Source organism: Dendrobates tinctorius, unplaced genomic scaffold (genome assembly GCF_039654945.1).
Source record: "Dendrobates tinctorius isolate UK_male_01 unplaced genomic scaffold, ASM3965494v1 ptg000070l, whole genome shotgun sequence".
Taxonomy (NCBI): Eukaryota; Metazoa; Chordata; class Amphibia; order Anura; family Dendrobatidae; genus Dendrobates; species Dendrobates tinctorius.
In genome coordinates this window covers 85,224,602-85,251,333 of record NW_027361738.1, presented here as the reverse complement: position 1 = coordinate 85,251,333, position 26,732 = coordinate 85,224,602, and the positions used below count along the sequence as shown (strand labels likewise).

Sequence of the window (26,732 nt, the reverse complement as noted above, 5' to 3'; positions counted from 1 at the left end):
AATGTTGCAAAATCTTAAGGTTTTTTTTATTCAAAGTGACACTGTCGGAAAAAAAAATCTAAACTATGAAATGAAAATTTCAGATTCACATTCAGGAAAGAAAACAAACATGCTGCAATGATACCAACGTCTGGGCGATAACAAAAGGTACAAGAGATCATCGTTATCATTAAACACTGACCTTCTGCCTTCAACTGATGTCCAGGTAAAATGGCGTATCAAAACATTAGGGGTAGTGATCCACCTAAGAAAGGACTACAACTACCGGCATGCTCTGCCAGTTTTGGATGTGTCTCCCCTTTACTGGATAGATAGGCCATCTTACCTTGTAGGAGAACCTGCTACGGTGAAGAACATCAACTTGGCTGTTTTCTTACAGAAACAGCGCCATATTAACCCCACAGGTTGTCTATGGTATTGCAATTCACATCAATGGAGCCGAGCTGCCATACCAAACACAACCTGAGGACAAGTGTGGCACTGCTTGTGGATTAAAAACAATAATGTTAAGGTTAAAAAAACCAGCCATTTTTTATTCTGGACCATCCTTTAAAGATTACGATTCCTTATAATTAAGGATTCAGAGGTCTGAATCTTATACCCAGAGATGCTCCCGAGAAGTAATTCCCCATGACATGAGGTTTCTCACCATACCAGATCCTCCTCGATCAGTTGGTCACTACGCCAATCATTTACCTATTATATTATCTCGATGAGAGTGATAATTGGAGAATCACAGCACACTTATAGGACACGTATCATTGCCACACTATTAAAAATAATAACTTTATTGAATATACAAGCTAAACCAATCTTAAAATAAATAAGTATTCATTTTACACTGGATATAATATATTACACTTCATCTTCTGGTTCAATGAATGAAGTTTAATCAATGGCGCGGTTCGGTTGGGGGGGGGAGTGTCGAGGGTCTCATTTGCGTCTTCTTTCGTAATTATGTATCGTATTCCTTTCCGATGATCCTGGTGGAAACACAAATATAAGGCTTTTATTAATAAAAATATCTAGCCGAAAAGACAGACTGATGGATAGTTTATATTAGATAGAAACATAGATATTAGATCAAAACACAGATAAATCTACACATATAGGATACTGTAGATAAATAGCAGATCATAAATATGATATATATGAGAGAGATAGATTTATCTATTGAAAGTTGTGATGTACAAAGTATTTGATACGCTGCCGATTTTGCAAGTTTTCCCACCTACAAAGAATGGAGAGGTCTGTAATTTTTATCGTAAGTACACTCCAAATGTGAGAGAATCTTAAAAAAACAAACAGAAAAACAAATTGTATGATTTTTACATAATTAATTTGCATTTTATTGCATTAAATAAGTATTTGATACAATAGAAAAACAGAGCAGAATATTTGGTGCAGAAACCTTTGTTTGCAGTTACAGAGGTCAGATGTTTCCTGTAGAGCTTGACCAGGTTTGCACACACTGCAGCAGGGATTTTGGCCCCCTCCTCCATACAGATCTTCTCCAGATCTTTCAGGTTTTGGGGCTGTCGCTGGGCAACACTGAACTTCAGCTCCCTCCAAAGATTTTCTATAGGGTTCAGGTGTGGAGACTGGCTAGGACACTCCAGGACTTAGAAATGCTTCTTACGGAGCCTCTCCTTAGTTGCCCTGGCTTTGTGTTTCTGGTCATTGTCATGCTGGAAGACCCAGCTATGACCCACCTTCAAAGCTCTTTCTGAGGGAAGGAGGTTGTTGGCCAAAATCTCATGATACATGATCCCATCCATCCTCCCTTCAATACGGTGCAGTCATCCTGTCCCCTTTGCAGAAAAGCAACCACAAAGTATGATGATTCCCCCACTTTGCTTCATGGTTGGGATGGTGTTCTTGAGGTTGTACTCATCCTTTTTTTCCCCTCCAATCACAGCGAGTGGAGTAAGTACCAAAACGTTTATTTTGGTCTCATCTGACCACATGACCTTCTCCCAATCCTCCTCTGGATCATCCAGACGGTAATTGGCAAGCTTCAAACAGGCCTGGACATATGCTGGTGTGAGCAGGGGGGCCTTGCGTGCCTTGCAGGATTTTAATCCATAACAGCGTAGTGTGCTACTAACGGTAATGTTTGAGACTGTGGTCCCAGCACTCTTCAGGTCATTGACCAGGTCCTCCTGTGTAGTTCTGAGTTGATTCCTTACCTTTCTCAGACTCATCCTTACCCCATGAGGCGAGATCTTGCATGGATCCCTAGACAGAGGAAGATTGACAGTCATCTTGTGTTTCTTCCATTTTCTAGTAATTGGGCCAACAGTTGTTGCCTTCTCACCAAGCTGCTTGACTAATGTCCTGTAGCCCATCCCAGCCTTGTGCAGGTCTACAATTTTGTCCCTGGGGTCCTTAGACAGCTATTTGGTCTTGGCCATGGTGGAGAGGTTGAGTGTGTGCACAGGTGTCTTATATACAGGTAATGAGTTCAAACAGGTGCAATTAATACAGGTAATGAGTGCAGGGTAGGAGGCTTCTTAAAGAAAAACTAACAGGTCTATGAGAGCCTGAATTCTTGCTGGTTGGTCGGTGATGAAATACTTATTTCATGCAATAAAATGCAATTTAATTATTTAAAACCATACAAAATGATTTTCTGGATTTTAGTCTAAGATTCTGTCTCTCACAGTTGAAGATAAAAATTACAGACCTCTCCATTCTTTGTACGTGAGAAAACTTGCAAAATTGTCAGTGCATCAAATACTTATTTTCCCCACTGTATATGGCGCATAAACTGTGAAAAGATCATTTTTGCTAGTCAACGTATCCCCAGTAAGTAACTATCTCAAATGCCCGGGATCTTTAGCTCATATAATTATGCTTTATTAATCAGACTTTTCTATATTAAGCCAAACGGATGTAGAAATCCATTACTTGTAGGGCTTGCCTGAGATCACAAAAATCCTCTGCCTTCTCAGAAACAGCATCACTGTAGTCTAAGGCTGCCTGATACCCATCTGATTAGTAATGATCGTTTGCTTCCAAAACTTTGATTAAAAAAAAAAATTAATAAAAAAGTGCTCTACAAAACTATAGCTAATAAATTAAAAGAAAAGACCCTCAGCTGCATGCTGAAAAATGCAACAGCGCCTAGTTGTAATTTTTTTATGTAATTATTTTTTGAATCCATAATGCAAAAATTAGAAATATATATATATATATATATATATATATATATATATATATATTAGTTATAGGTATAAAAAAAAAACAAAAAAAAAAAAACAAAATATAAAACAAAACTTCCTGCCAATCAATCCAGAGGGGTGAGAAATCCTCGGAAGCGTGTCCTCGCAATGTGTGGGGGCCTATTATCAGTTGATCTTTTTTTTTTAGTTGACATGGCCTTAAGTATTGAGCTTCTAAGCCGAGGCAGAGCCGCGAAATTCTGCTGATCTAGCTAGAAGGGGCACTCTCCGACAGCTGCTTAGCAACTTGTCATCATTTGCATTGAAGCTTTAAAAAAAAAAAATTAAAATCTTGTTCCCATGGGGAAATTAATTAAGCAACACTTGATATATAATGTGCGAGCCGTATTTTCTAGGAGGAAGACAAGGAGCTAAATAATTCAGTTCACCATGGAACCTATCGACTTCATAAAAGTTCCTTTTGCTTCTTGTGTGCCTGCTCTCTTGTCCTTCCTCAGGAGAGAATTGTGCTCCAGAGCTGCGCTCATAGAGACTGTAAGGCAGCATATTCATATAAACAACGCTTCCATAATAAATTATTAGACATTCAATTTTCGAGATATCAACCTTGTGTCTCACATTGGAAAAGCTGTGGATGGCCCATTGGGCCCACAGTGGCCTATAATATAGATGGCCATTCCCATCAGGCCTTACGGGGAAATCTAGCTGTACACATAGTCAATCATTTCCCGGGCTATGGAGCTGTGACGTAGTTAAATCCTGATGTCTCCTCTTTGACGTGGTCAACCTTAACACTTTCGGGCAGTGATGCAAGAAAACCATATCCTGTAGTAAAGGATCGGTTGACGTGAAATGCTACATCTCCTATGAACAGTATTATCGGGCTGCTGTTCTTTACTGCAGCAAAAGGGCCATTCTGCCCCCCCTTGGACACCAGGGCTCTAATGGGCTCACACAACCTCTATTTTCGATAGCTATGTCACTGCAGGTGGCCATTTTTTTTTTTTAAAAGTAACCCCCAATTTGGGTTACCCCGATAGGGCACGGGACTCTTACATGGAAGTAGGGAGAACAGAAGGACAGACCAATGAGGAAGCTAAAAGATACACCACTCCTTTGAAGGTTGTAGGACCATGAAAGAAAGCAGACATGCATTTTTTATAGAGGAACAATATATTTAGTCTCATTGGACAGATCACAAAGAGAAGAAGTATATACATTGAGGATTCGGCAATGATACATATGATGGATACATACCGGATAATAAAGATCTTTTGCCCATAAGTCCATAAAATGTATCTGATTTATACCCTGGAAAATATACATTTTGAGGGTTGTGGGTTTTATACATTTATTTTTTTAATTTTAGTGATCAAATAAACATTCATTATATGGATTCTCTGGATCGACATAAATATGACTGAATGCAATGATCAATAGAAACTCTCAAATTACTTGATCTGAGAAAATTGATTGTTAGGGTTACAAAAAAAAAAAAAGCGCGTTGGTTTATTTACTTCTTATTAGTGGATTTGCATTAATCATTGGTCCCAATGTATGGATCCCATTGTTAATCAATCTCTAAAACAACAGATAGGAAGGAAGACAGGTGGATAATAGGAGGTATGTAGCATTGTAATGCTCTGTTTCACCACTGGAGGTGCTGCAGGTAAATTGAACACTTGCCAGGCTCTCCTGTAGATAACAGCAAATCGTTATGGTGATCGCTGCCGGACACTGAGCAGATTATTTACAATGACTCCTTCTAATAAAGAGATGTTATCTAAGGGGGAAAGGTTTTATGTCAAGGTCCTTATCAATTACTAAAAGCATCTGTCAGGGGGAATAGGTATAACCAAGAATTAAAGTATCCCACATCTATGTGATATTGATGACCTATGTGTTATCAAGGTCAAAGTAGCAAAAACCCCTCTCAAAATAGCAGACTGATAATGCCATATTCACCCTTCGGGGGCGCTGCAGGGAGATTAAATGCTTGCTGTGATACTACAGATGCTACTGATCACTTGAAATTGCACCACGTGCAAACTTTTCTAAGGGAAAGGATTGTAAAAAGCAGACAGCTTCTTGAAGCGTTAGCCAAATATTTTACACTTTTGCCGGTTTAGAAATTTGACAAATATATACTAAAATTGTAACAGGTGAAACAGATACTATGAGATCCAGAGGCAATGAGTGAATGCCAACCTCAACTTACACATCACCAGTCTTAAACTAACTGACCGTTATACAGTACTTTATGGGACCAAAGGACTAACTACCACCAGCAATGTAAAATCCCTTTAAATAGGACCTTTCACTGTTTTGTTTTTATCTCCCTCTCCAACTGGTGCTGATTCTGGAACAGTTTTTCTCTCTTCTGGGTCTTTATATTCCAAAGTCAACCAACTAGACGTAAACTGAAGAACTTCTCTGTGGGCGTTTACCTTTTCTCCTCTATGGTGGTGGCCAATCAAAATATGACCACGCCCAATAAGAGGTCCTGTGGTATACACCCAGTTGCTTGAAGGCCAAATTTAGTAGTGCTATTACTTTGAAACAGCAGAAAAAGAAAGACTGTTCCAGAATCAACTAAACAGCAGGAATTGGAAGAGGGACTCAGTCTAAATGAAGAAAAATTCAGTTAAAGGTCCCCTTTAAGCTATTTTGAATAAACCTCATAATAATTATAAATTGGATGTTTTGTTTTTAAAGCAAAATATGCCACATTGCACCAATAAGTGGAACACAAGACTTGTCCTTATGCCCCTGAGGGCACATTAACATCACAGAAATGAGGGTCCGCACCCCCCTCTATTGAAGGAACTCTGTTAGCACAGAATGACTGTTAAAATTGAACACAGGCACTCGTTGCACCCTTAGCCTTGTCAAATATTTATGTACACCCTCCCACCTACTTGTTTCCCTCTATCTACACTCCCCCTTCTTTGAATGTCAGCTCTGACTTTCTAGAGCCACAGAAGAGCATAGATAAATTTTAATCTCGTAGATGGAAAGGTGCACTTAAATATTTGGCCACGTCAGGGGTGCATCGAGCGCGTGTACTTGGTTTTGAACAGTCATTCTGTGCTGACGGACTCCCTTTAAGCCATAGTAGAAAGCAGTTTCAAAAAGCACCTCCCATTTTGGAGGACTCAGTATGACTATGTTTTACAAGGTTTCCAATTTGCTTCATGTAGTACCTTATTTCTCCTGTAGTGGCCACTGCAAGAGAAATGTGTTGCTTACTACTGATTTCCTTGGGCGATCACCAAGGTTTCTTGCTGCTGCACCCATACAGATCATCTGATCTGTAGCAAGTCATCATTTACTGATAGGAAAACCCTTTTAAACATTTCTGTTTTCTACCAATCTAGATTTAATTTCCATAAATTTTTTCTACATTCTTCTGTTCTCCCTTTGAAATAATCATTTATCTCATTCCCCCTCCTTCTCGGATCAGAGAGGTGCCCTAACAAATTTGGGCTCTCAAAATGCAAAATAACTGGACAAGAGTAGAAAAAAAACATGAGGAGCTTTACACGTGAACGGAGAAGAAAGCCAAGAACATAACGAAAGAATTTTACAAGAAGTAGGATTTTCATAAAGGTGAGTCATTCATAAGTTAATTGATAAATTCTTGATTTGATCACAGAAGAAAAGAAAAATTCATAGATTTTCCATATTTGTAGCAATCACAATTATGTAGGTAGAAGATCACAAAAAAGAAATCACTTAATATTTGATTTGTGGTCTAAAGCCGGTGCATACTAACTTTTTCGAGATATTTCACCAAATCCTACATAAGGAAAAAGAATAGCAATGTCAAATACTTGTACTATATATAACAGAAAAAAGTTTGGAAAGACTATAAAACACAGCTAATAAATATTGGAGAAGAAAAAGTTTGAAAGCTTTTTTAAAAAGTTTAAAAAAAAGTTTTACTAAAGCTTTATCATTAAAAAAGAGAAATGCTTAAAAGAATACCGTATATATTATAAAATGTATATATATTTATGTAATTGTGGCATTAAAAAAGACAACTTGCCCCCCCACTATACCACCCAAAAAAAGCCCTAAAATGGTTATGTCAAAGGAAAAAAAACAAGGGTCCCAATTCATCATGTATGCTTTTTTAAGTCACTTTTCTTGTCTTATAGTATTTGTTGCTGTTTTTTGCGCCCAATTTTTCAAAAAGACACATGAGGCTCATTAATCTTGCCCAAAGTAAAAAATGTGTCTTAATATTTGCAACTTTTTAGCACAAAAAAAGACACACATTTCGCAAAATATTGCAAAGTATTCCCTGGCATATATAAAATCACTACGAGGGAAGGGGAACTGGAGAACATTTGCATAAAAAAAATTGCGATTTTTCAAAACTCAAAATTGATGCGTCAATATAAAAAAAAAAACTGTAAAGCCTAAACGCCGGCCACAATGGCAAAATTAGAAAGAAAACAAAACAAATAAAAACACAGGAGAACATATAAAGTGATTTTAACAAAGGTGCAAATAAATATGGCGCTAAAAAAGAAACAAAACTAGACAAAAAAGGAGTTAAAGTAAATGATGAACCGGCAGCAAAGGTTTGTCTTTCAAAATGCATAAATGTAAAAATGAAAGAAAAAGACTGCATTCTTAAAGGGGTTGTTCACTACTTGACAAACCCTTATGGACCCAGAAAAAAAATATATCTACTATATAATTGTCTAATTCTGTCTGTCAGTCACAGAAATCCCGTGTCGCTGATTTGTCGCGCCCAGACGGGCGCGACCAATCAGCGACAAGCGCAGTCCGGCCGCGAATTGGCACGACGCACACCACCATCGGGAGATCTGCAGCGCTAGCCGCTGAACTCCCGACGGACGTCAGCAGCAACGCAGCCGGGACCGGCGCAGCGCTCAATGTGCGGATGGTACCCAGGGTCTGGAGGAGGGGAGACTCTCCTCCAGGCCCTGGGTACCATAAACATGTAAAAAATAGAATTAAAATAAAAATAGTGATATACTCACCTTCCGACTGCCCCCGGACTCTTTCCCTACTCTCACCAAACGCCCGGTATCTTCCGGTCCCAGTAATGCTTTGCGCGAAAGACCGCTGATGACGTCGTGCTCTCGAGAGTGTTTCACGCTAAGCATTACTGGGACTGGAAGATGTCGCGAGCGTGGAGAGGAGATCAGGGGCCGTCGGAAGGTGAGTAAACCCCTGCTGGCCAAATTCTAGAAAACCCAATGCGTTAAGAATCGGGCCACCATCTAGTATATATATATATATACACTCATCTCCCACATCGGCGTCACTCCTCCATACTCAGTACTGCATTACTCGTGGGTGTTGTGGCATCAAGATCCGCATGAGTACTGCAGCCAATCAAATGCCACCCAATCTACTGCGTTAACATTATCTTTGAACAGAAAGAACAATTTTCATCCAATCAGGTAAAATGTGAATGCTGCAGATGATCAGTGGTTGCTAATTGACTGCAGCGCTCACCTGAGGCCTTGGCCAGAGGTTGACACATGATGCAGTGCTTGGTGTGGGGCCAGTGCTGGAGGTATCCTCTTTTTTCACCTTCCAGGTAAACAACCCCTTTAAGAGAGGCTCTGATCCTTCATGATCATGAACCTCTTGTGCAGGGCCTGAGAAAGCCTTTGGGCCCTGCGCTAGGCATAACATAGTATAGCAATTCATCCTGAACATCTGTATTTCCTTCCATGGTCACCTCTTTTATTGTTCTGGGTCGCCCTCCCAGGGCCGCGGGGTGTGCCCTGTACCAGGCCAGTGTCAGCGGGATGTGTCACAGCAGCGGTGACCTGGTCCATAGCCCTGGGTGCCCAAATCAATGGGGGAATGTAAATGGAGGAATGTAGTTAATGGAATAGTTCGTGACGCCACTTGTGGTGTTCGGCAAGTAGGATGTTAGGCCGATGCTGCATGCAGATCCTCTGGGGCTGGTGGTGTGTTGCAGCCTAGATGGTGTAGCTCCCCACAGGTGAAGCTGTAGCCCCAAGGCAGTGTGGAAGAGGAGAGGTGCAGGCGGTGTGGAGAATGGTACCCAGCTATAGCGGTGCTGAATGTGTTAGCGCACAAATGAATGGAGGACACCGGGGCTTGTAGTTCCCAAAGCTTTACTCACAGTCCGTTGTACACACACACACACACAGGTGCCTGCCTCCGGGCCGTGTGCTGCGGGTCAGAGACTCAATCAACCTCTGGGCAAGTTAGGATTCTCCCCTCCAACACTCCGCCAACATGTACCATCCAGAATGACTCCTCTATAGTGCCTTTAAGTGTGAAGATCTCCTAGTACTGAGTTACACTGAAGTTCCTCCTGTCCGATGTTCCCAAGAACTCTACTTGTACGGCAGACAGCTGTAGCCTGCTTCGGGGACTCCCTTCTCCTGAGTCCCGGCTCTCTATCCAATTGCTGTTGTGCCCCCAAGTCTTACATGGGAGTAGTGCATTTACAGCCAACTACTCCACCGGTGTCTGCTGCAGAACCATAAGTGTCCATACAACCTCGGGGACCGGGCCCCGGCCTTGCGCTGAGAACCTATAGGCAGGGTTCCTCCTCTAACCCACGTCCTCTCTGTTCTCTCTACTCGTTCGTTCCGTACTTGTCTTTCTTTCTTATGGAAGCTTAGATTTCAGTTCAACGTCTTTCTCCTTTTCCTTTCCTGCGCCAGCTGGCTCAGATCACTGAGGCAGCTGCAGCACTCCTTCCTCCATCCCTTCTTCCAGGAATCCTCACTCCTGTTCTCCTACACTTTCCCACTCTTTTATGTATCTTAACTCCACCCACCTTCCAGCACGTCCAGTGTTCCAAGCAGGGAACCACCAAAGGTGCTCTGCTACCCTCTGAGCAAGGAGCCGCAATGTGATTGTGCAGAACTACCCTGTTGTGTGGGGTGCGAGTGTTGGAGCGTGGAAAGGAGTTCCCACCTCACCCGGATGGTGGGGCACTACACCTTAGGAGAAGGTGCAGTACCTCTGTGGCGACTGAGTCTCAGGGGCGCCACAGTTCCACCATTGTACCCTCCAATTTTTTGTTTGTATTTTTAAAAACCATTTCAATAAAGTTTTAACAAACAGCAACAAGGCAGTTAATCAAATCAACCAATCAGATCACTTATTTCACTTCCTGATTGGTTGCTCACTTTCCTCCCCTAGCAACTAACCCTTATCCGCCATGTTGATCGTCATGCAGCTGCTTTTCTCTGTGCTCTGGTTTTAATAAAACCTCTCTGACTATTACAGATTTAGACTTATTAAGAGCTAATTAAAACAACATAAATAATGATTCAATCCTACGGCAGCCAGATTGTTCTAATTGGACATCTGCTGCGCCTCTCGCGTTTTTCTTAAATCAGATAGCTAATTTAATTACACGTACTGAATAAGGATTGAGGAATGAAGTCGGAATATTAAAAACAATTTTTAATATCAGGGCAAAAAATGCTGCAAGACAAGAAAGGGTTCATTAGGATTCAATGAAAATAGCGGAGGGCAACACAGTAAAATGGATAGTAAACTTACTTTTGCGGGACATCTGGCTGTATCCTAAAACATAAAAAGCAACAAAACACTGTTATAGAGGGCGGCCATTTTGAACTATAAAAGATTGATAAGGTCACCTTCTCCGTTTATGAGTGTCATCGCAAACATTTTTTACTCAGTTAATTATTCATCGGTGACATCAGACCTGATTGATGGTTGATGTCAACGCTATGTCTACCCATTCACAGCCAAGTGATATCATCACTGAAAATGGCTTAAAGGGGGGTGTCTTTAATGGGTTTTCCCTACATAGACATTAATGGCATACCCACAGTTCAGTCAGTTCTTACCAACGTTAGTGTTAGGAGAATAGGACAATCTGATCCCACCTCAAAGTCTTACTTAGGATTTGATCCCCTCTCAAAGTCCTGCCTAGGATTTGATCCCCTCTCAAAGTCCTGCCTAGGATTTGATCCCCTCTCAAAGTCCTGCCTAGGATTTGATCCCCTCTCAAAGTCCTGCCTAGGATTTGATCCCCTCTTAAAGTCCTGCCTAGGATTTCATCCCACCTCAAGCCCTTTCAAGAGTATCCCGAATCAACATTTGGCCACAGTTTACAGAAACCAAGGAATTGTATCGGATTGCCTACATTGGGTAAATCCATACTGCAGGCAAGAAGCAGCCATGGTTTGTTTTAAAGACTATGTTCACCATTTGTAAGGATCTAAAATTGTAAATAAAAGCAAGTAATCTGTTCCCATTTTGTGTATACTTATAACCTATATCGAGCTATATGTCTCCATGGTAACAGACTACAAACGAGCTCTGTGTAGTCAGATCCTACAGTCATAATTCCTTTGATCAGTCTAATTCTTTAGCTGTAAATTAACAAGAAGTTGGAAAGAGATGGTGGAAAGCGTGTGTGCAAAATCAGACTACAGGGATTGTATGTAGTCTGTAACCATGGAGACACATATATCCACATGGATCTGAAGACACAAAACGGTAGTAGACTTTATTATGCCAAGTTTCTTGATTTTTCATTTTAGATGATGCTTTAACAATAAAAAATTGTCCCAAATGTGAACACATTCTTTAAACTAATAGCTAGAAACCAGAAGCATCAATGACCAGTGAAGAAGTACAGATAAAATATAATCGCCCCCATTTTCATCATGCACACATCATCGTCATACATGCATACTGACATCATAGATATACATTTACAAATATACATCAATCGTCATCAAACATGATCATCATCTTATTTATGCATACATCATCATCTAAGCATACTTACATAGATACATGCATAAAGCATTATCATCCTTCATTTTAATCATGCATACATCATCCTTACATCATCATATACACAATCATGTATACATCATCATCATCCATACACACTTACATCACCATAATGCTTACTTATATCATTGTTATAATCATGCATACATCCACGTACATCATCACCATTATACATACAGGCATCAACAAGGTAATAAAGTAGGACGTGACATCTATCGTATCGATGGATAAATCACTCATCATATGACCTACCATTGTTCCTTTTTCCCATTAAACCATAAAACTGATCAGGTCTTGGCTTCCTTGCAATCCTCTGTAGAAAATGTTCAAACATCGGTAATTCCTCCTGATAAGAAGACAAAAAAAATAAAGTTTCCAGGGGAATTGAATTCTGCACCAATCAAATTGCAGCGTAAAGTATGTGCCCCCCCTCAAAGCTTCCGATCTTACTACACTCCTAGTTCTGTGCCCAAGGACAAACCATATGTGAGGGGATGTAGAGACCATGATAGTAGATGATGCGTTTCCTATGGGGCCCTTGAAGAGCGGGGCTCCGGGCAGTATTGGTAATTTTGGGGGCGATAACAACCTGTGTTCTACTCCCTTTTCCATCCTGAGAACATACAGAATTAGAAAAGAGAGTGGTGGGACCAGTTCTACAGCCAGGAGAAGGGAAAAAACTTCTACTCTTTGAACAAACAAGAGAATAAAGGACTCTAGGCATAGAGGGTCACAGCAAAAATTTAAGAACTGGCCAAAAGGAAATTTTCATTTTCCAGATATCAAAAATGTAAGAACTTTTCAAAAGGAAATTTACATCTTCCATACTGCTCGTTGAAGAGATCTGGTTAAGGCATGGAGACTCACATGAAGACAATGCTCCATGGGAAAAATATGCTAATTTATCAGCATTTAATTTGCATAAAAAGTGTAATAGCTCAAAATGTCTAACTATTTTTTGAAGAACTGATTTTTTTGCCTTTGTAGCCGGTAATGATCGGTGGACTGACAAGTCAAGTGTCCAGGATGCCATAGGGATTGCCAAAAAGCCACTCTGCCTTATCAAGAGTATGTTGAAACATGGCTCAGTGAGGAAATTGAATCTTTGCCCCCAGGTTAGTGTTACCATGATAGGATCTATGAGAATTGTGAAACATGACCTGGTATCACAGTCTAAATATATTAGTAAATTGCCACCATCCAGGCCAGAACCTTCACACTCATCCATGGTGATAATAACGTGACCTCACTGAAGAAGGAAGTAGCTAACTTCTCATCCTTGAGATTCATCGGCAATCAGTGATATTTCAAAGTCCAGAACAGATATGCCTGAAAGCTTAGAGATTCCCTGGATCTGCCACATAAATAGTTAATACGCCGAGTAGAAATCCACACTCTTAGTCAATGACCTTCCCATTTCCAGGGCTTGTACATTTTTACAGTATCAGTATAACAGAGGGTGATCGCAAAGTGTCCATAATTGCCCAGAAATCACATTTACAGTAAATCACATTATCTACATTGAATGCATTATGTAAAGATCCTCAGGAAAAGCCTAAAACCTCAGTAATGGGGAATAAAGGATAAAATGTCAAGTACTCGGGAGATGAATAGCAACATTTGTGGGGTGTAAAGCATGGGGGAGGAAGAGAAGAAACATCTCGAACATCAATCATAGTATAAAAAAAACATAAGGCATGATCTGAATTTTTGACCACTATAGACTCCAACAGACACTGTAGCTAAGATGGAGTCACAATTTTGTAGAACTAAAAACCAAACAAGTGGAAACCAAAGGAAAGGTAAGCAAACCTCAAAGAGTACAAATGGAAGGAATGTATCACCTCATTGATGTTGACCAAGAGCTTCTATTAAAGAGGTTCCGACCAAGACAAATAATCAATAAGGGTCTGGCTTCAGAAACGACCAATAGGATTACTTCATCCCCAGAGGACAGTTTTCTTCTATGATGTCTTCCAAGACAATCCCTTTAGGGACCAAATATATTTGAAGGGACCATCCAGAATTTGAATAACAGTGCCACAAATGTCCACAGGTTGTGTGTGGTATTGCAGCTCAGTCCTATTCACTTTAATCGAGCCAAGCTTCAAGAGACACATGCCATGGACAAGTATGTACAACCCCTTTAACTTCTCCATTGTATCATAAACTATTAAATATGAAGAACATTTTCTAGGAAATGGTTGATTAATGGATTTACGGCACCCAGTCCTACACTTCAATGTTTAGTTCCTGACTTAAGTACCAAATATTCATCTGGGGCTTTCAGCTGGACCATTGACTTTTCAATAGTATCTACTCTGCTGATTGGATTTCGGAACACAACTTTCCCACTGGGTCTTTTAAAAAATATAAAATCCCACAATCCAAGTGATGAAGATGGCCCCCCCAGTGACCAATTTAATAGAAAAAATAAAGTTATTTAGATTTTTAAATGATCTTTAGTAAATGTGAAGCGGGTTGTAAAGCGAGGCCCTGAGACACGACCATTGACTTGACGTAAGATAATTAATTTTTAGAACAAGTAAGTTACTTCTGCAGTAAATTCTCCGAGCTGTCTTGCAACCAATGGTCTGTTTCATGTCAAACTTTGTTTAATTCATGTGAAAAAAAGTTGAAGCTGTCGTGTTTTCTTTTCGTCAATTAATCCTTTTCATTTGTACAAATTTGCTCATTTGGATGCGTCCTGCTAATTACTGAACTCGGCCTTTTCACTGGAAGAACATTCATACAAATCACCCTTCACTGCTTCATCAGCGTAGGAGTCAAATTAAATTCAGAACAGAAATGAGTCCTGGAAGAAAAAAATACATTCCCATGAACACAGCCCCTCATGTGAACACAGCCTAATACGGGAACACAGCCTAATACGGGAACACAGCCCAGCATGTGAACACAGCCCAGCATGTGAACACAGCCCAGCACGTGAACACAGCCCAGCACGTGAACACAGCCCAGCACGTGAACACAGCCCAGCATGTGAACACAGCCCAACACGGGAACACAGCCCAACACGGGAACACAGCCCAGCATGTGAACACAGCCCAACACGGGAACACAGCCCAACACGGGAACACAGCCCAACACGGGAACACAGCCCAACACGGGATCACAGCCTAATACGGGAACACAGCCCAGCATGTGAACACAGCCCAACACGGGAACACAGCCCAACACGGGAACACAGCCCAGCATGTGAACACAGCCCAACACGGGAACACAGCCCAACACGGGAACACAGCCCAACACGGGAACACAGCCCAACACGGGATCACAGCCTAATACGGGAACACAGCCCAGCATGTGAACACAGCCCAGCATGTGAACACAGCCTAATACGGGAACACAGCCCAGCATGTGAACACAGCCCCACATGTGAACACAGCCCAATACGTGAACACAGCCCAGCATGTGAACACAGCCCAATACGTGAACACAGCCCAATACGTGAACACAGCCCAATACGGGAACACAGCCCAATACGGGAACACAGCCCAATACGGGAACACAGCCCATCACGTGAACACAGCCCAATACATGAAGACAGCCCAACATGTGAACACAGCCCAGCACGGGAACACAGCCTAATATGGGAACACAGCCCAGCATGGGAACACAGCCCAACACGGGAACACAGCCCAATACGGGAACACAGCCCAATACGGGAACACAGCCCAATACGGGAACACAGCCCAATACGGGAACACAGCCCATCACGTGAACACAGCCCAATACATGAAGACAGCCCAACATGTGAACACAGCCCAACACGGGATCACAGCCCAACACGGGAACACAGCCCAGCATGTGAACACAGCCCAACACGGGAACACAGCCCAACACGGGAACACAGCCCAGCATGTGAACACAGCCCAACACGGGAACACAGCCCAACACGGGAACACAGCCCAACACGGGAACACAGCCCAACACGGGATCACAGCCTAATACGGGAACACAGCCCAGCATGTGAACACAGCCCAGCATGTGAACACAGCCTAATACGGGAACACAGCCCAGCATGTGAACACAGCCCCACATGTGAACACAGCCCAATACGTGAACACAGCCCAGCATGTGAACACAGCCCAATACGTGAACACAGCCCAATACGTGAACACAGCCCAATACGGGAACACAGCCCAATACGGGAACACAGCCCAATACGGGAACACAGCCCATCACGTGAACACAGCCCAATACATGAAGACAGCCCAACATGTGAACACAGCCCAGCACGGGAACACAGCCTAATATGGGAACACGGCCCAGCATGGGAACACAGACTAATACGGAAACACAGCCCAACACGGGAACACAAGCCCAACACGGGAACACAAACCCAACACGGGAACACAAACCCAACACGTGAACACAAACCCAACACGTGAACACAAACCCAACACGTGAACACAGCCTACAACAGGTCAGGCATATGACTGGAAACCACTTATGCACATGTCATAAAACCATTGTGAGGAGAAAAACGAGACCATTTCCACCAGGGTGCAATAAGGGGCATTTATGTACTAATATCGCAGTCACAAGTCCTAGCCAAACTAAAGCTCTAATGACTCAAACTAAAATCAGAGACTTGGCAAAGATTTATGGTCTCTTAATATTACACAACAAAAGTGGTGGTTTTATATGCCCATTTTTTTTTATTAATGTTTTGTGATTTTTTTTTATCAAAGGTGCAAAATAGTATATAATAAAATGGAATAAAGTAGCAATATGAACAATATATCATTGAAAAGACTAATTATATATACATAAAAAAATATTAAAAAATTAATATATATATTGTAATAATGTGCCTAAAAATAGAAGGCAAAAAAAACATAAAGATTACACTAAAAATAAAAGCCACATAGTACAAAATGAACAAACTCAAATAAAAAATAAATGAGTGACTGTTCACTTTGTGTTTTGTCACAGCAACGAATACACCCATTGAAGATTTGCCTATTATTTTCGTAAAGAGGACCTGACACTTCTCATAAATATGTAATATTTTACCTGGTGTAAATGACGCTCTTCTCCTGAATCCGGCAATGTTTTTCTTTTGTTCCTATGCCTCTATGTTCCTGAGATATGACCTCCATTTCCCTGTATAGAAATCTAGTCTTTTTAGCCAAGTGGGTGTGTTCCACAAGAATAGGTCCAATAAGAAGAGTTTAATACCACACCTACTTGGCTAACAAGGCTTGAATTACATACAGGAAAGAGGGCCCATATCTTAGATTTGGAGAGGTGTAGAAAAAAAGAGAAAAACAACACGGATTCAGAAGAACAGCGGCTTTTACAAGAAGCTGAAAAATAAGTATTTATGACAAGTGAAAGATCCTCTGAAAGGAGACTAAAATATGTCTCAGACATAGTAAATTCACTCATGTGTATTACTAATTTAACAGTCTTGGGGCATTCTCTCACTTTTAATTGTAAATAAAATACTTCAAAAATAACATTTTATTTATTGGATTTTCTTTTGGATTTCTTGCTCGCCAGAACCTTGAATCAGCGCCATCTGCTACGTGTATATTTTGCAGTTCTTGGGGATGGACAAAACTCCACATTTGGAATGAGCACAACTCTTAAGATAATTGCCGAGTCTCCTCCAAGGTGACTTTCTTTCATAGGGAGCCGCATTTCATCCTCCGCATTATACAATATATCACCCGCTCGGACCATTTACCAGGGAGAGAAGCAATTGATTCACATTGATTATTTAAAGTAATTAGCAAAAACCCTTAGTCTAGTGGGCTGCCATATACCCTGGCAGGCTCCGTGAAGCGTGCCTAGCATTGTCATTGGAGTCCCACTGGCCGAATGCCAGCGCCAACCTTGCAATTGATATATTGCATTAATCATAGGAGACATGTGGACTCAACTCAAGAGGATGACAGATGTTTGTTTAGAGATTGTTAACAAAATTAAAGGGGGCAAAGAAGATGAGACAAATGTTCTTTTTTCTAAAAACAGCGCCCCTTGTGCACATCGTTGGTGTCAGATATTGCAGCTCAACCCCATTTACTGATGATGATGGTGAAGAGACCTGAAGATCTTGAAGGTTTAGGATCTCCTCCACTGCAGTCATCCTGGAACCTTCCCCAAACTGTTCACACAATGCTGACTTTACAATTGTCCACAATGTCTTGTGCTGAAGATTAAGATTTCCCATCACTGGAGCTGAGGGTCCGAGGCCGCCCCCTGATAACAGCCCGTAGCATCATCCTCCTCCACCATCTGTACAGGGGGCACAATGCAGTCAGGGGGTAACGGCCTCCTGGAATCACCAAACCCAGACTCCTCCATCAGACGCAGATAGAGAAGCGCGATCCGTCACTGTACAGAACACGTCTCCTCCAGAGTCCAGTGGTGGTGGCTTTACACCACTCCATCCGACGCTCAGCATTGCGCTTGGTGATGTACAGCTGCATGCAGCTGCTCGGCCATGAAGCTCCCAGCGGGGGCGCAGTGTTTGTAATGATGTTAATACCAGAGAAGGTCTGGACTCTGCAGTTATGGAGTCAGCAGTGACTTTTCTGCCTTTTGCTCCTCAGCACTCGGCCCCCCCCCCGTTCTATAACATTACGGGGTCTCCACCTCGTGGCTGAGTGTCTGCGGTTCCTTACACGTCTCAATAATATCACTCAGAGGTGATGGGGGAAGATTCAGGACGAAATAAAGTCATGAACGGACTTGTTCTATTACCGGACCACGCTGGGATCAGTAAGCTCCATACCACCGTTTGTTCTGTCACATGGTTGTAATGGAAGATGGCATGTAGGGGAGCATGGGAAGTCAATGAGGCGTGTGTCATACACCGGAGGGGTGACGAGGCTTGGTGTTATACACTGGGGGGTGATGGGACTGGGTGATATACACTGGGAGGGGCGACAGGGCTGGGTATCATACCCTGGGGGGGTGATGGAGCTGAGTGTTATACAGTGGGGGGGGGGTAATGGGGCTGAGTATCACACTGAGGAGGCGATGGGGCTGGTTGTTATAGACTGGGGGGCAACGGGGCTGGGTGTTATACACTGGGGGGCAACGGGGCTGGGTGTTATACACTGGGGGGATGGAGCTGGGTGTTATACACGGGGGGGATGGAGCTGGGTGTTATACATTGGGGGGATGGGGCTGGTTGTTATAGACTGGGGGCAATGGGACTGAGTGTCATACACTGGTGGGGATGGAGCTGGGTGTTATACACTGGGGGGGATGGGGCTGGGTGTTATACACTGGGGGGGATGGAGCTGAGTGTTATACACTGGGGGCAATGGGACTGAACGAGAAGCCAGAATTCAGTGATAAGACGTGCCCCGATACTTTTCTCTGTGTAATGTTTCTTCTGAATAGAAACTTGTGGGTGATTGAACAAAGTATTCCTCCCACAGAGCATTATACAGACCGCGCCGCACTCCGGTCCTTCGTTATAAAGAGCAGTATAACGGCAGTAACATGGTTGCAGAAAAGTAAGAACCAGAAGCCGGCGGCTGATCTCTCAGCAGAAAACTAAATCCCCCAGTTTTAATCACAGACAGAACTTATTCATAAAGAAATCAGATGTTTGATCTAATTATGGAGATGAAGCCAGAGTGATCCGTCGTGGATCTGGCCCGAGGCTCCCCGGCGGTAATGTGCTGTATACATCAATCCCCCAATTCTCCACCCTCCCCCCCTAATATCCAAAATGGATTCAATACATCAGCGAGATTGCATTCATCCGGATGACTACAAGCATCCAGGCGAGTATGGCGGAGACGCAGCGAGGATCCGTACAAGGAATTGTGCATTTTACGGACAGATAACTTGGTATAATGAGCGGAGGATCCGTTACTGTAATGAGGGAGCTCTTGTAGATTATAAACTCATTTAATTCCGTCATTAAAGGGGAAATCTACGTTCAAAGTATCAGTCACATCACCATGATCTACCAGAAGAGGGCGACACTGGAGCTCTGTGACAGACTGACAGTCCTGAAATCAGGGGCTAGCACATTCACTGAGGTAGGAGAGATGAGTTTGTCATTTGTCAGAATAATGTCACACTGCTGTTATCTGTGGGTCTCCATAGGACATGGCTGCACCCGGTGCAGGATCTGTACTCTGTGAGTTATCATGGCCTGCCACAGAAGAACAAGGCTTCAAGTGTGATTATGTGGATAGTAGTGGAGTAATGCTGCCTCCGAATATCAACCAAGGGAAGTCAAGCAAATGCTCCCTCCAGAGAGCAGATATTACACTGGATCTACAGGGAAAGGAAGGAAGAAAGAAAGGAAAGAAGGGAGAAAGAAAGGAAGGAAAGAAGGGAGAAAGAAAGGAAGGAAAGAAGGGAGAAAGGAAGGAAGGGAGAAAGGAAGGAAGGAAAGAAAGGAGGGAGAAAGGAGGGAAGGAAAGAAAGGAGGGAGAAAGGAAGGAAGGAAAGAAAGGAGGGAGAAAGGAAGGAAGGAAAGAAAGAAAGAAGGGTGAAAGGAAGGAAGGAAAGAAAGAAGGGAGAAAGGAAGGAAGGATTGAGGAAGGAAGGGAGAAAGAAGGGAGAAAGAAAGGAAGGAAAGAAGGGAGAAAGGAAGGAAGGATTGAGGAAGGAAGGAAAGAAGGGAGAAAGGAAGGAAGGGAGAAAGGAAGGAAGGAAAGAAAGGAGGGAGAAAGGAAGGAAGGAAAGAAAGGAGGGAGAACGGAAGGAAGGAAAGAAAGGAGGGAGAAAGGAAGGAAGGAAAGAAAGAAGGGAGAAAGGAAGGAAGGATTGAGGAAGGAAGGAAAGAAGGGAGAAAGAAAGGAAGGAAAGAAGGGAGAAAGGAAGGAAGGATTGAGGAAGGAAGGAAAGAAGGGAGAAAGAAAGGAAGGAAAGAAGGGAGGAAGGAAGGAAGGAAGGAAAGAAGGGAGGAAGGAAAGAAGGGAGAAAGAAAGGAAGGAAAGAAGGGAGAAAGGAAGGAAGGAAGGAAAGAAGGGAGAAAGGAAGGAAGGAAGGAAGGAAAGAAGGGAGAAAGGAAGGAAGGAAAGAAGGGAGAAAGAAAGGAAGGAAGGAAGGAAGGGAGAAAGAAAGGAAGGAAGGAAGGAAGGAAGGAAGGAAGGAAGGAAGGAAGGGAGAAAGGAAGGAAGGAAAGAAGGGAGAAAGGAAGGAAGGAAAGAAGGGAGAAAGGAAGGAAGGAAAGAAGGGAGAAAGGAAGGAAGGAAAGAAGGGAGAAAGGAAGGATGGAAAGAAGGGAGAAAGGAAGGAAAGAAGAAATGAAGAAAGGAAAGAAGAGGAAGGAATGAAGGATGGAAGGAAGTAAGGATTGAGGAAGGAAGGAAAGAAGGAAGGAAGCAAGAAAGGATAGAAGGAAGGAAGGATGGAAGGAAAGGATGGAAGGAAAGAAGGATGGAAGGAAGGCTTGAGAGTAAGGTTGTGGTGGTTGGATGGATGGTCAAAAGTGAGGAAGGATGAAAGAAAGGAAGAGTGTTGAGATACAATCAGAGAGTACATGAAAGTTGAAAAACATGAAGACCCAAGCAGAAGAATGGATGAGCATCCAGTTCAGTCTATCTGATAATGTAACACGATTTTTATCTGTTATATCATCAGTTTATCACCGACCACACAAGAAACTACATCTAAGTATGACTTTACAACCAAACATCACATTCCATAAGGAACCATTTTACGCCGGGCTGGAAATTAAGAATGTACAAAAACATCTCAGAACATTAAGTTTCCCTCCAGGGATTGCAGCTCTGGATAATGTGTGAAGTGAATGAAGCCATTAATGACACATGATGGGTATGATAGAATGATGTCCTAATGGACAATATACAGACTGTGCAGAGTGCTGCCATAACCATCATGTGTCATTAGAGGCTTCACAGAAAGCTCCTCCGTACTCCGCGTTCTGATAGTCTGTACTCTGTGTAATGCACGGATGTAGCAGAGCTGTCGCACTACCATGAGTGTAACAGAGCTGAATTAGCCCTGTTCTCCTCTGTGATATCCTATCCATTCACTCAACTTTACCTGTAATCAGCTAGTAAAGAAATTAAATATTAGATTGACAAACTCAGCTCTGCTACAACTGAACTATAATTTCACTGCTGGATATTTTATATTTTATCTTACTTTTTTTTAAAAATATGGCAATTGCAAACAGAGAGGATGTTTTTTCTGAACTGATTTCTCCTATTGACAGGATAGGTGATAAATGTATGATCAGTGGAGACCTGAGCACTAAGATCCCCCCCATCAAAATCAGGGTCCCTGATCTCCTGTGTGAATGCAGCATTGGTCACAAACGCACATTACTACTCCATTCATAGTGTAAGGGACTGACAGAGATAGCCAATCACTTCAGGAGTCACTAATCTGAAATAATGGCCTTGGCGCTGGTCGCCTCTGCTACATCTGTGATGCTGCTGGTGCTGTCCCTGGTCCTGAGACGCTTTAACTCCTGAGATGTGTCTTTCTGACATTGTGTCTTCATGAATCTCATTCACAAGGGATATATTAGGAAAGGGATCATTTTAAAAAGTAAATGACCCCCCCACACACACTCACACCGATCATTAACTCAGATTAGGGATCCATTTGGGATTTGACCAAGTGACCTTAGTGTGGTCAATACTGTGCTGTGGATGGTATAAAACGCTGACCCATCACTATCACTTACCACAAATCAAAAATGTGTCTCCTGACGTCCCGGAAAGCGTTGGATCTAATTAATAAGTCCCAAAGAGGAAAGGGCCGACCGGTAAATCAACCCTGCTGTCCATAAGAGCGGCTGCAAACAAGAACAACCTTGTTTGGGGCTTTTTAGGGTTAATGAGCTGCTTTTTTTTTTTGCTGATATTTTAAACTATGATTTTTCTCTGTTTTCTAAAAATTCTAAATTCTGTTTATTTTAGCATTCACTGATATTTTGCTTATGTTATTTAGCGTTTATTTGTTGAAATTCTATTTATTTTAGTTTCACACGCTACTTTTTCGGGAGAATGTGTTTTTTCTTCTATTTTTCACGTTTTTTTCATTTTTTAGTGTTTTTTTTATTTGTTATTTTCTGTTGTATTTTTCTTTATTTATTTTCTATTGTTCTTCGTTTTTTTTATTTTGGACATGTTTCACTGTTATGGAGAAGGTTGCGCACTCCCAAATTTGTGATGCAAAAATCATATATAGGATTTTATTGACAAATTATCCACTGTAGACAAAACTGTTGACGTTTCGGCCAATTCTTAGGCCTTCATCAGAACTATTGTCTTCAGGGTTTGTGGACCTCGAGACCGATATAGAGCAAATGGCGTCGCGTCCTGCTGCGCTAAGGGGAATGGCGCTGAAGTGCTGGAGGGAGTAGCACCATTTTCCTTAGCGCACCAGGACGCGACGCCATTTGCTCTATATCGGTCTTGAGGTCCACAAACCCTGAAGACAATAGTTCTGATGAAGGCTGCAGTTGCATCTCGGACCTGGAGTAAAGGGGACCCCAAAAGTTCCCTTTGGTCCATATGAGAAGACTGATAATATTAAAGAACCGTGCTAGTTGGGGGTCCCTTTGCATTGGAGCCCACAAGCTTCGAGTTTACGAATCAAATATTGATGTTTGTTGGGACCAGTTGGTTCTCCCCATATTAGTACAGCAGGAATACTTTATGGGGTGAGAAGCCCCCCATTACACACGTGGGGCAGTAATGAGCTCAGATGTGGGCTCTGTCCTGTGAAATGTCTGGAATAAATTGCCCTTTACCTACTATAATCCACTTTGAACTGGGATTATAATCTCCGGTGGCCCTAGGACTCGTGACTACAGACGTTATCTTCACACCTGTAGTAGAGCTGAGGGTTTTTTGCCATGGATGTAGATGAGTTTGTCAGTTGGCACTATGTGTTCTCAATACCTTTACATAGAAATAAAGGGATATAATAACTTATTATCATTCACCTGGTGATTACAATGAAAGAAATAGCAATTTCAGCTCTGCTACATCTGGAAAAAAAGACAGATTTAATCATTCCCGAACAGTCCAAACAGAACAGACCTGGTCCTGTATCTTTTACTATTGCAAAAGTAGGATTGAGCGTGGACTCACCTCTAACACTCATAAAAGTGATTGTAAGAAACAGTTGTAACGACAAATTCAGCTCTACTACATGTACCAAACTAAACCGATGTATAAAATATAGGCCAGTAATAAGACTGGGACAAATCTACTGGAGAAATGGCAGAAGGAAAGGGGCCAGGATAGATAGATAGATAGACAGATGATATATGATAGATAGATAGATAGATAGATAGATAGATAGATAGATAGATAGATAGATAGATAGATAGATAGATAGATAGATCTTTGTATTAAGCAATTAGTAACGCAGCCGTCACATGTAGTGAGGCCATTATTGTGATAACGCTTTATGCAATTTTCCATAGTTCTGCAGTTAATCCTATCATTATTACCTTTCAGACTAACAATTTCAGCTCTGCTACATTTCCATTGTACAGGCAGATTCGTCTGATCTGGAGGAGACTTAAAGTCCAATACTAGCACTAAGCTCAGCAGTCTGGGAATTCTGGAGTTACAATGACAAAATCGTCTCAGCTTCAGGTGATGAATTTTCAATTTTTTTTTTCGATTTTTAGAGCATTTAATCATTTTTTTATTCATTTTCTTAAACGCAAGTTTTTGGGGACATTGGTCATTCGTAGGGTTAATACCGTGTAACCGACTGCTCTCAATCGTGGCACATACACAAGAAATAATCAATTATAAATGACAATTATCAAACATAAGGAGATAAGACGAGCATCTTCTTGCAGTTTTCACCTTTCCAGTGTAGCAGAGCTGAGTTTCTTACTGTAGCAGATTTTAGTTTATTAATGTAGCAGAGGTGAGCATGCATGTAGCAGGGATAAAGCTATTATTACAGCAGGATCAATAGTATAATGGGCTGAGTTTGTCATTTGGCACACCTTGCTGCGATATTACAAGCAGAACAGAGTTTATTAGAGTAGCGGAGCTTACTTCATTTACGTAGCAGATTTCATTTTGGTAATGTAGCAGAGATGAATATATAAAAGTAGGAAAACTGAGTTTGTCATCCGGCATATCTCACAAGCAGAGTTGAGTTTGTTTGTTAATATGGAATTGTTGAGCTGAGACAGCAGGGCTAAGGTTAGTAATGTAGGAGAGCTGAGTTTGTCATTTGGCACAGCATATAGTGGTAGCATGAGCAGAGCTGAGGTTATTGGTGCAACAAGTTTCAATGTCAGTATAGCAGAGCTGAATTTGATAAATCAGCAGAGTTCAGCTGATTAGTATGGTAGATATGCATCTATTAATGTAGCAGAGCAGAGTTTGTCATTTGGCATCTATCACCATATTGCAAGCAAAACTGAGTTTTGTTATTGCAACAGGTTTGATTTTACAAATGCAGCATTGCTGACTTGATTTAGGTACGGAATTGAATGTGTATGTGTAGAAGAGCTGAGTTTGTCATATGGCATTTCAAGCAGAGTGGAATTTATTAGCGCAGCAGAGGTGAGTTTATTAATGTAATAGTGTCACGTTCATGAATGTAGCAGAGCTGTGTTTATTAGCACAGCAGAGCTGAGTTTACTAATGTACTAGTTTTGAATTCATGAATGTAGCAGAGGTGACTGTATTAATGTCTTAAAGTTGAGTTTGTCACTTGGCAAAGATACCAGTTATATCACAAACTGGGCTGCTTTTGTTAGTGTAGCAGAGCTGAGATTATTAATGTAATAGTTTTGAGTTCATGAATGTAGCAGAGCCAAATGTACTCACGCCTTAAAGTTGAGTTTGTCACTTGGCACAGCCGACTGCGATATCACAAGTTTATTAAGTGCAGCAGGTTTGCATTTAGTAATATAGCAGAGCTCAATGTAATAATTTATTGCAAGTGTAGCAGAGCTGAAAATGCTTTTGCAACCGATTTAAGTTTCTGAATGTAATAAAGCGGAAATTATCAAATAATGTAGCAGAGCTGGGTTTGCCATTTGGCGATGTTCTATTTAGTTACCCATGTTTTTACATCGGACTGCAGGTCTATGCACTGTATTGCGTTGGCACAAATCATTTTATATGGTTAAACAACAAGTTGGACTCTGCTACATTAATATATCAGTATCATGTAAAAATCACCTTGACGGAGTACCTCTTTTACGTCCTGACTCCAAATGACCAGGAAATATATATTTCTATCTTTGATATTTTTGAAAGTTCCGAAAATAAAACTTTTTGAAATCCCAAAATTGAAAGAAAAAAAAAAATATAAAAAAAATAAATAAATAAAAATTGGACAAAATTGCCAATTAAATGTCACCTACCTGGATCTGGTCGCTGTACGGCCAGTCGATTTCATCCAGTGCGATGTCTGCGGCGAAGACCTGCGCCGACACCAGGATGACGACAGCGAAGGCTACGATGATCTTCATGCTTCTTCTCCCTCGCTGACAGTAGGACGAAGGCTGAGACTCAAAGCGAAGAGAGAAGCTTAACAGCCGCCCAGGGGTGGAATCTGCAAAAGAAGACGAGTGCTGTCAGCTCTGGAGAAAAAAAAGCAGCCACTTAAGGATGGAGCAAGAAGGGCGTGAATACTTACTGCACTGCTCTCCACCGCTGCCTTAGAGGAACTGTCCTCTCCCAAGTGTTCCCCACTTTATATAGGAGGAGAGGGGCAGGACCAGGAGTGAAATCTAATTACTCCACTCGCCATATGGGGGCCCTGGTGACG

General features: G+C 41.8%; 1 protein-coding gene across 3 annotated transcripts; it reads right to left on the bottom strand.

Moving 5' to 3' along the window:
* Positions 1–26,732, bottom strand: LOC141095775 (tachykinin-like peptide). 3 transcript variants are annotated; one of them, XM_073582079.1, is made up of 7 exons: positions 26,601–26,732; positions 26,326–26,516; positions 12,246–12,339; positions 10,725–10,748; positions 6,961–6,984; positions 4,443–4,496; positions 1–983 (listed from the first exon to the last, which is right to left on the bottom strand). In XM_073582079.1, the coding sequence occupies exons 2-7, from the start codon at positions 26,431–26,433 to the stop codon at positions 934–936; spliced, it is 354 nt and encodes a 117-aa protein (XP_073438180.1). In that variant the 5' UTR covers positions 26,434–26,516; positions 26,601–26,732; the 3' UTR covers positions 1–933. The 3 variants fall into 3 exon arrangements, with proteins under 3 accessions (XP_073438180.1, XP_073438182.1, XP_073438181.1); XM_073582081.1 differs by lacking the exon at positions 4,443–4,496; XM_073582080.1 differs by lacking the exon at positions 6,961–6,984.

Bases quoted from the DNA above. Each gene is read 5' to 3' on its own strand.
- LOC141095775 (XM_073582079.1), bottom strand. From the start codon at position 26,433: ATGAAGATCATCGTAGCCTTCGCTGTCGTCATCCTGGTGTCGGCGCAG. The intron at 12,340-26,325 runs GTAGGTGACATT...TCTTCTTATCAG, and splicing joins CGTACAGCGACCAGATCCAG to GAGGAATTACCGATGTTTGA. The intron at 4,497-6,960 runs GTTAGTATGCAC...TATATTTTCCAG, and splicing joins TGGTGAAATATCTCGAAAAA to GGTATAAATCAGATACATTT.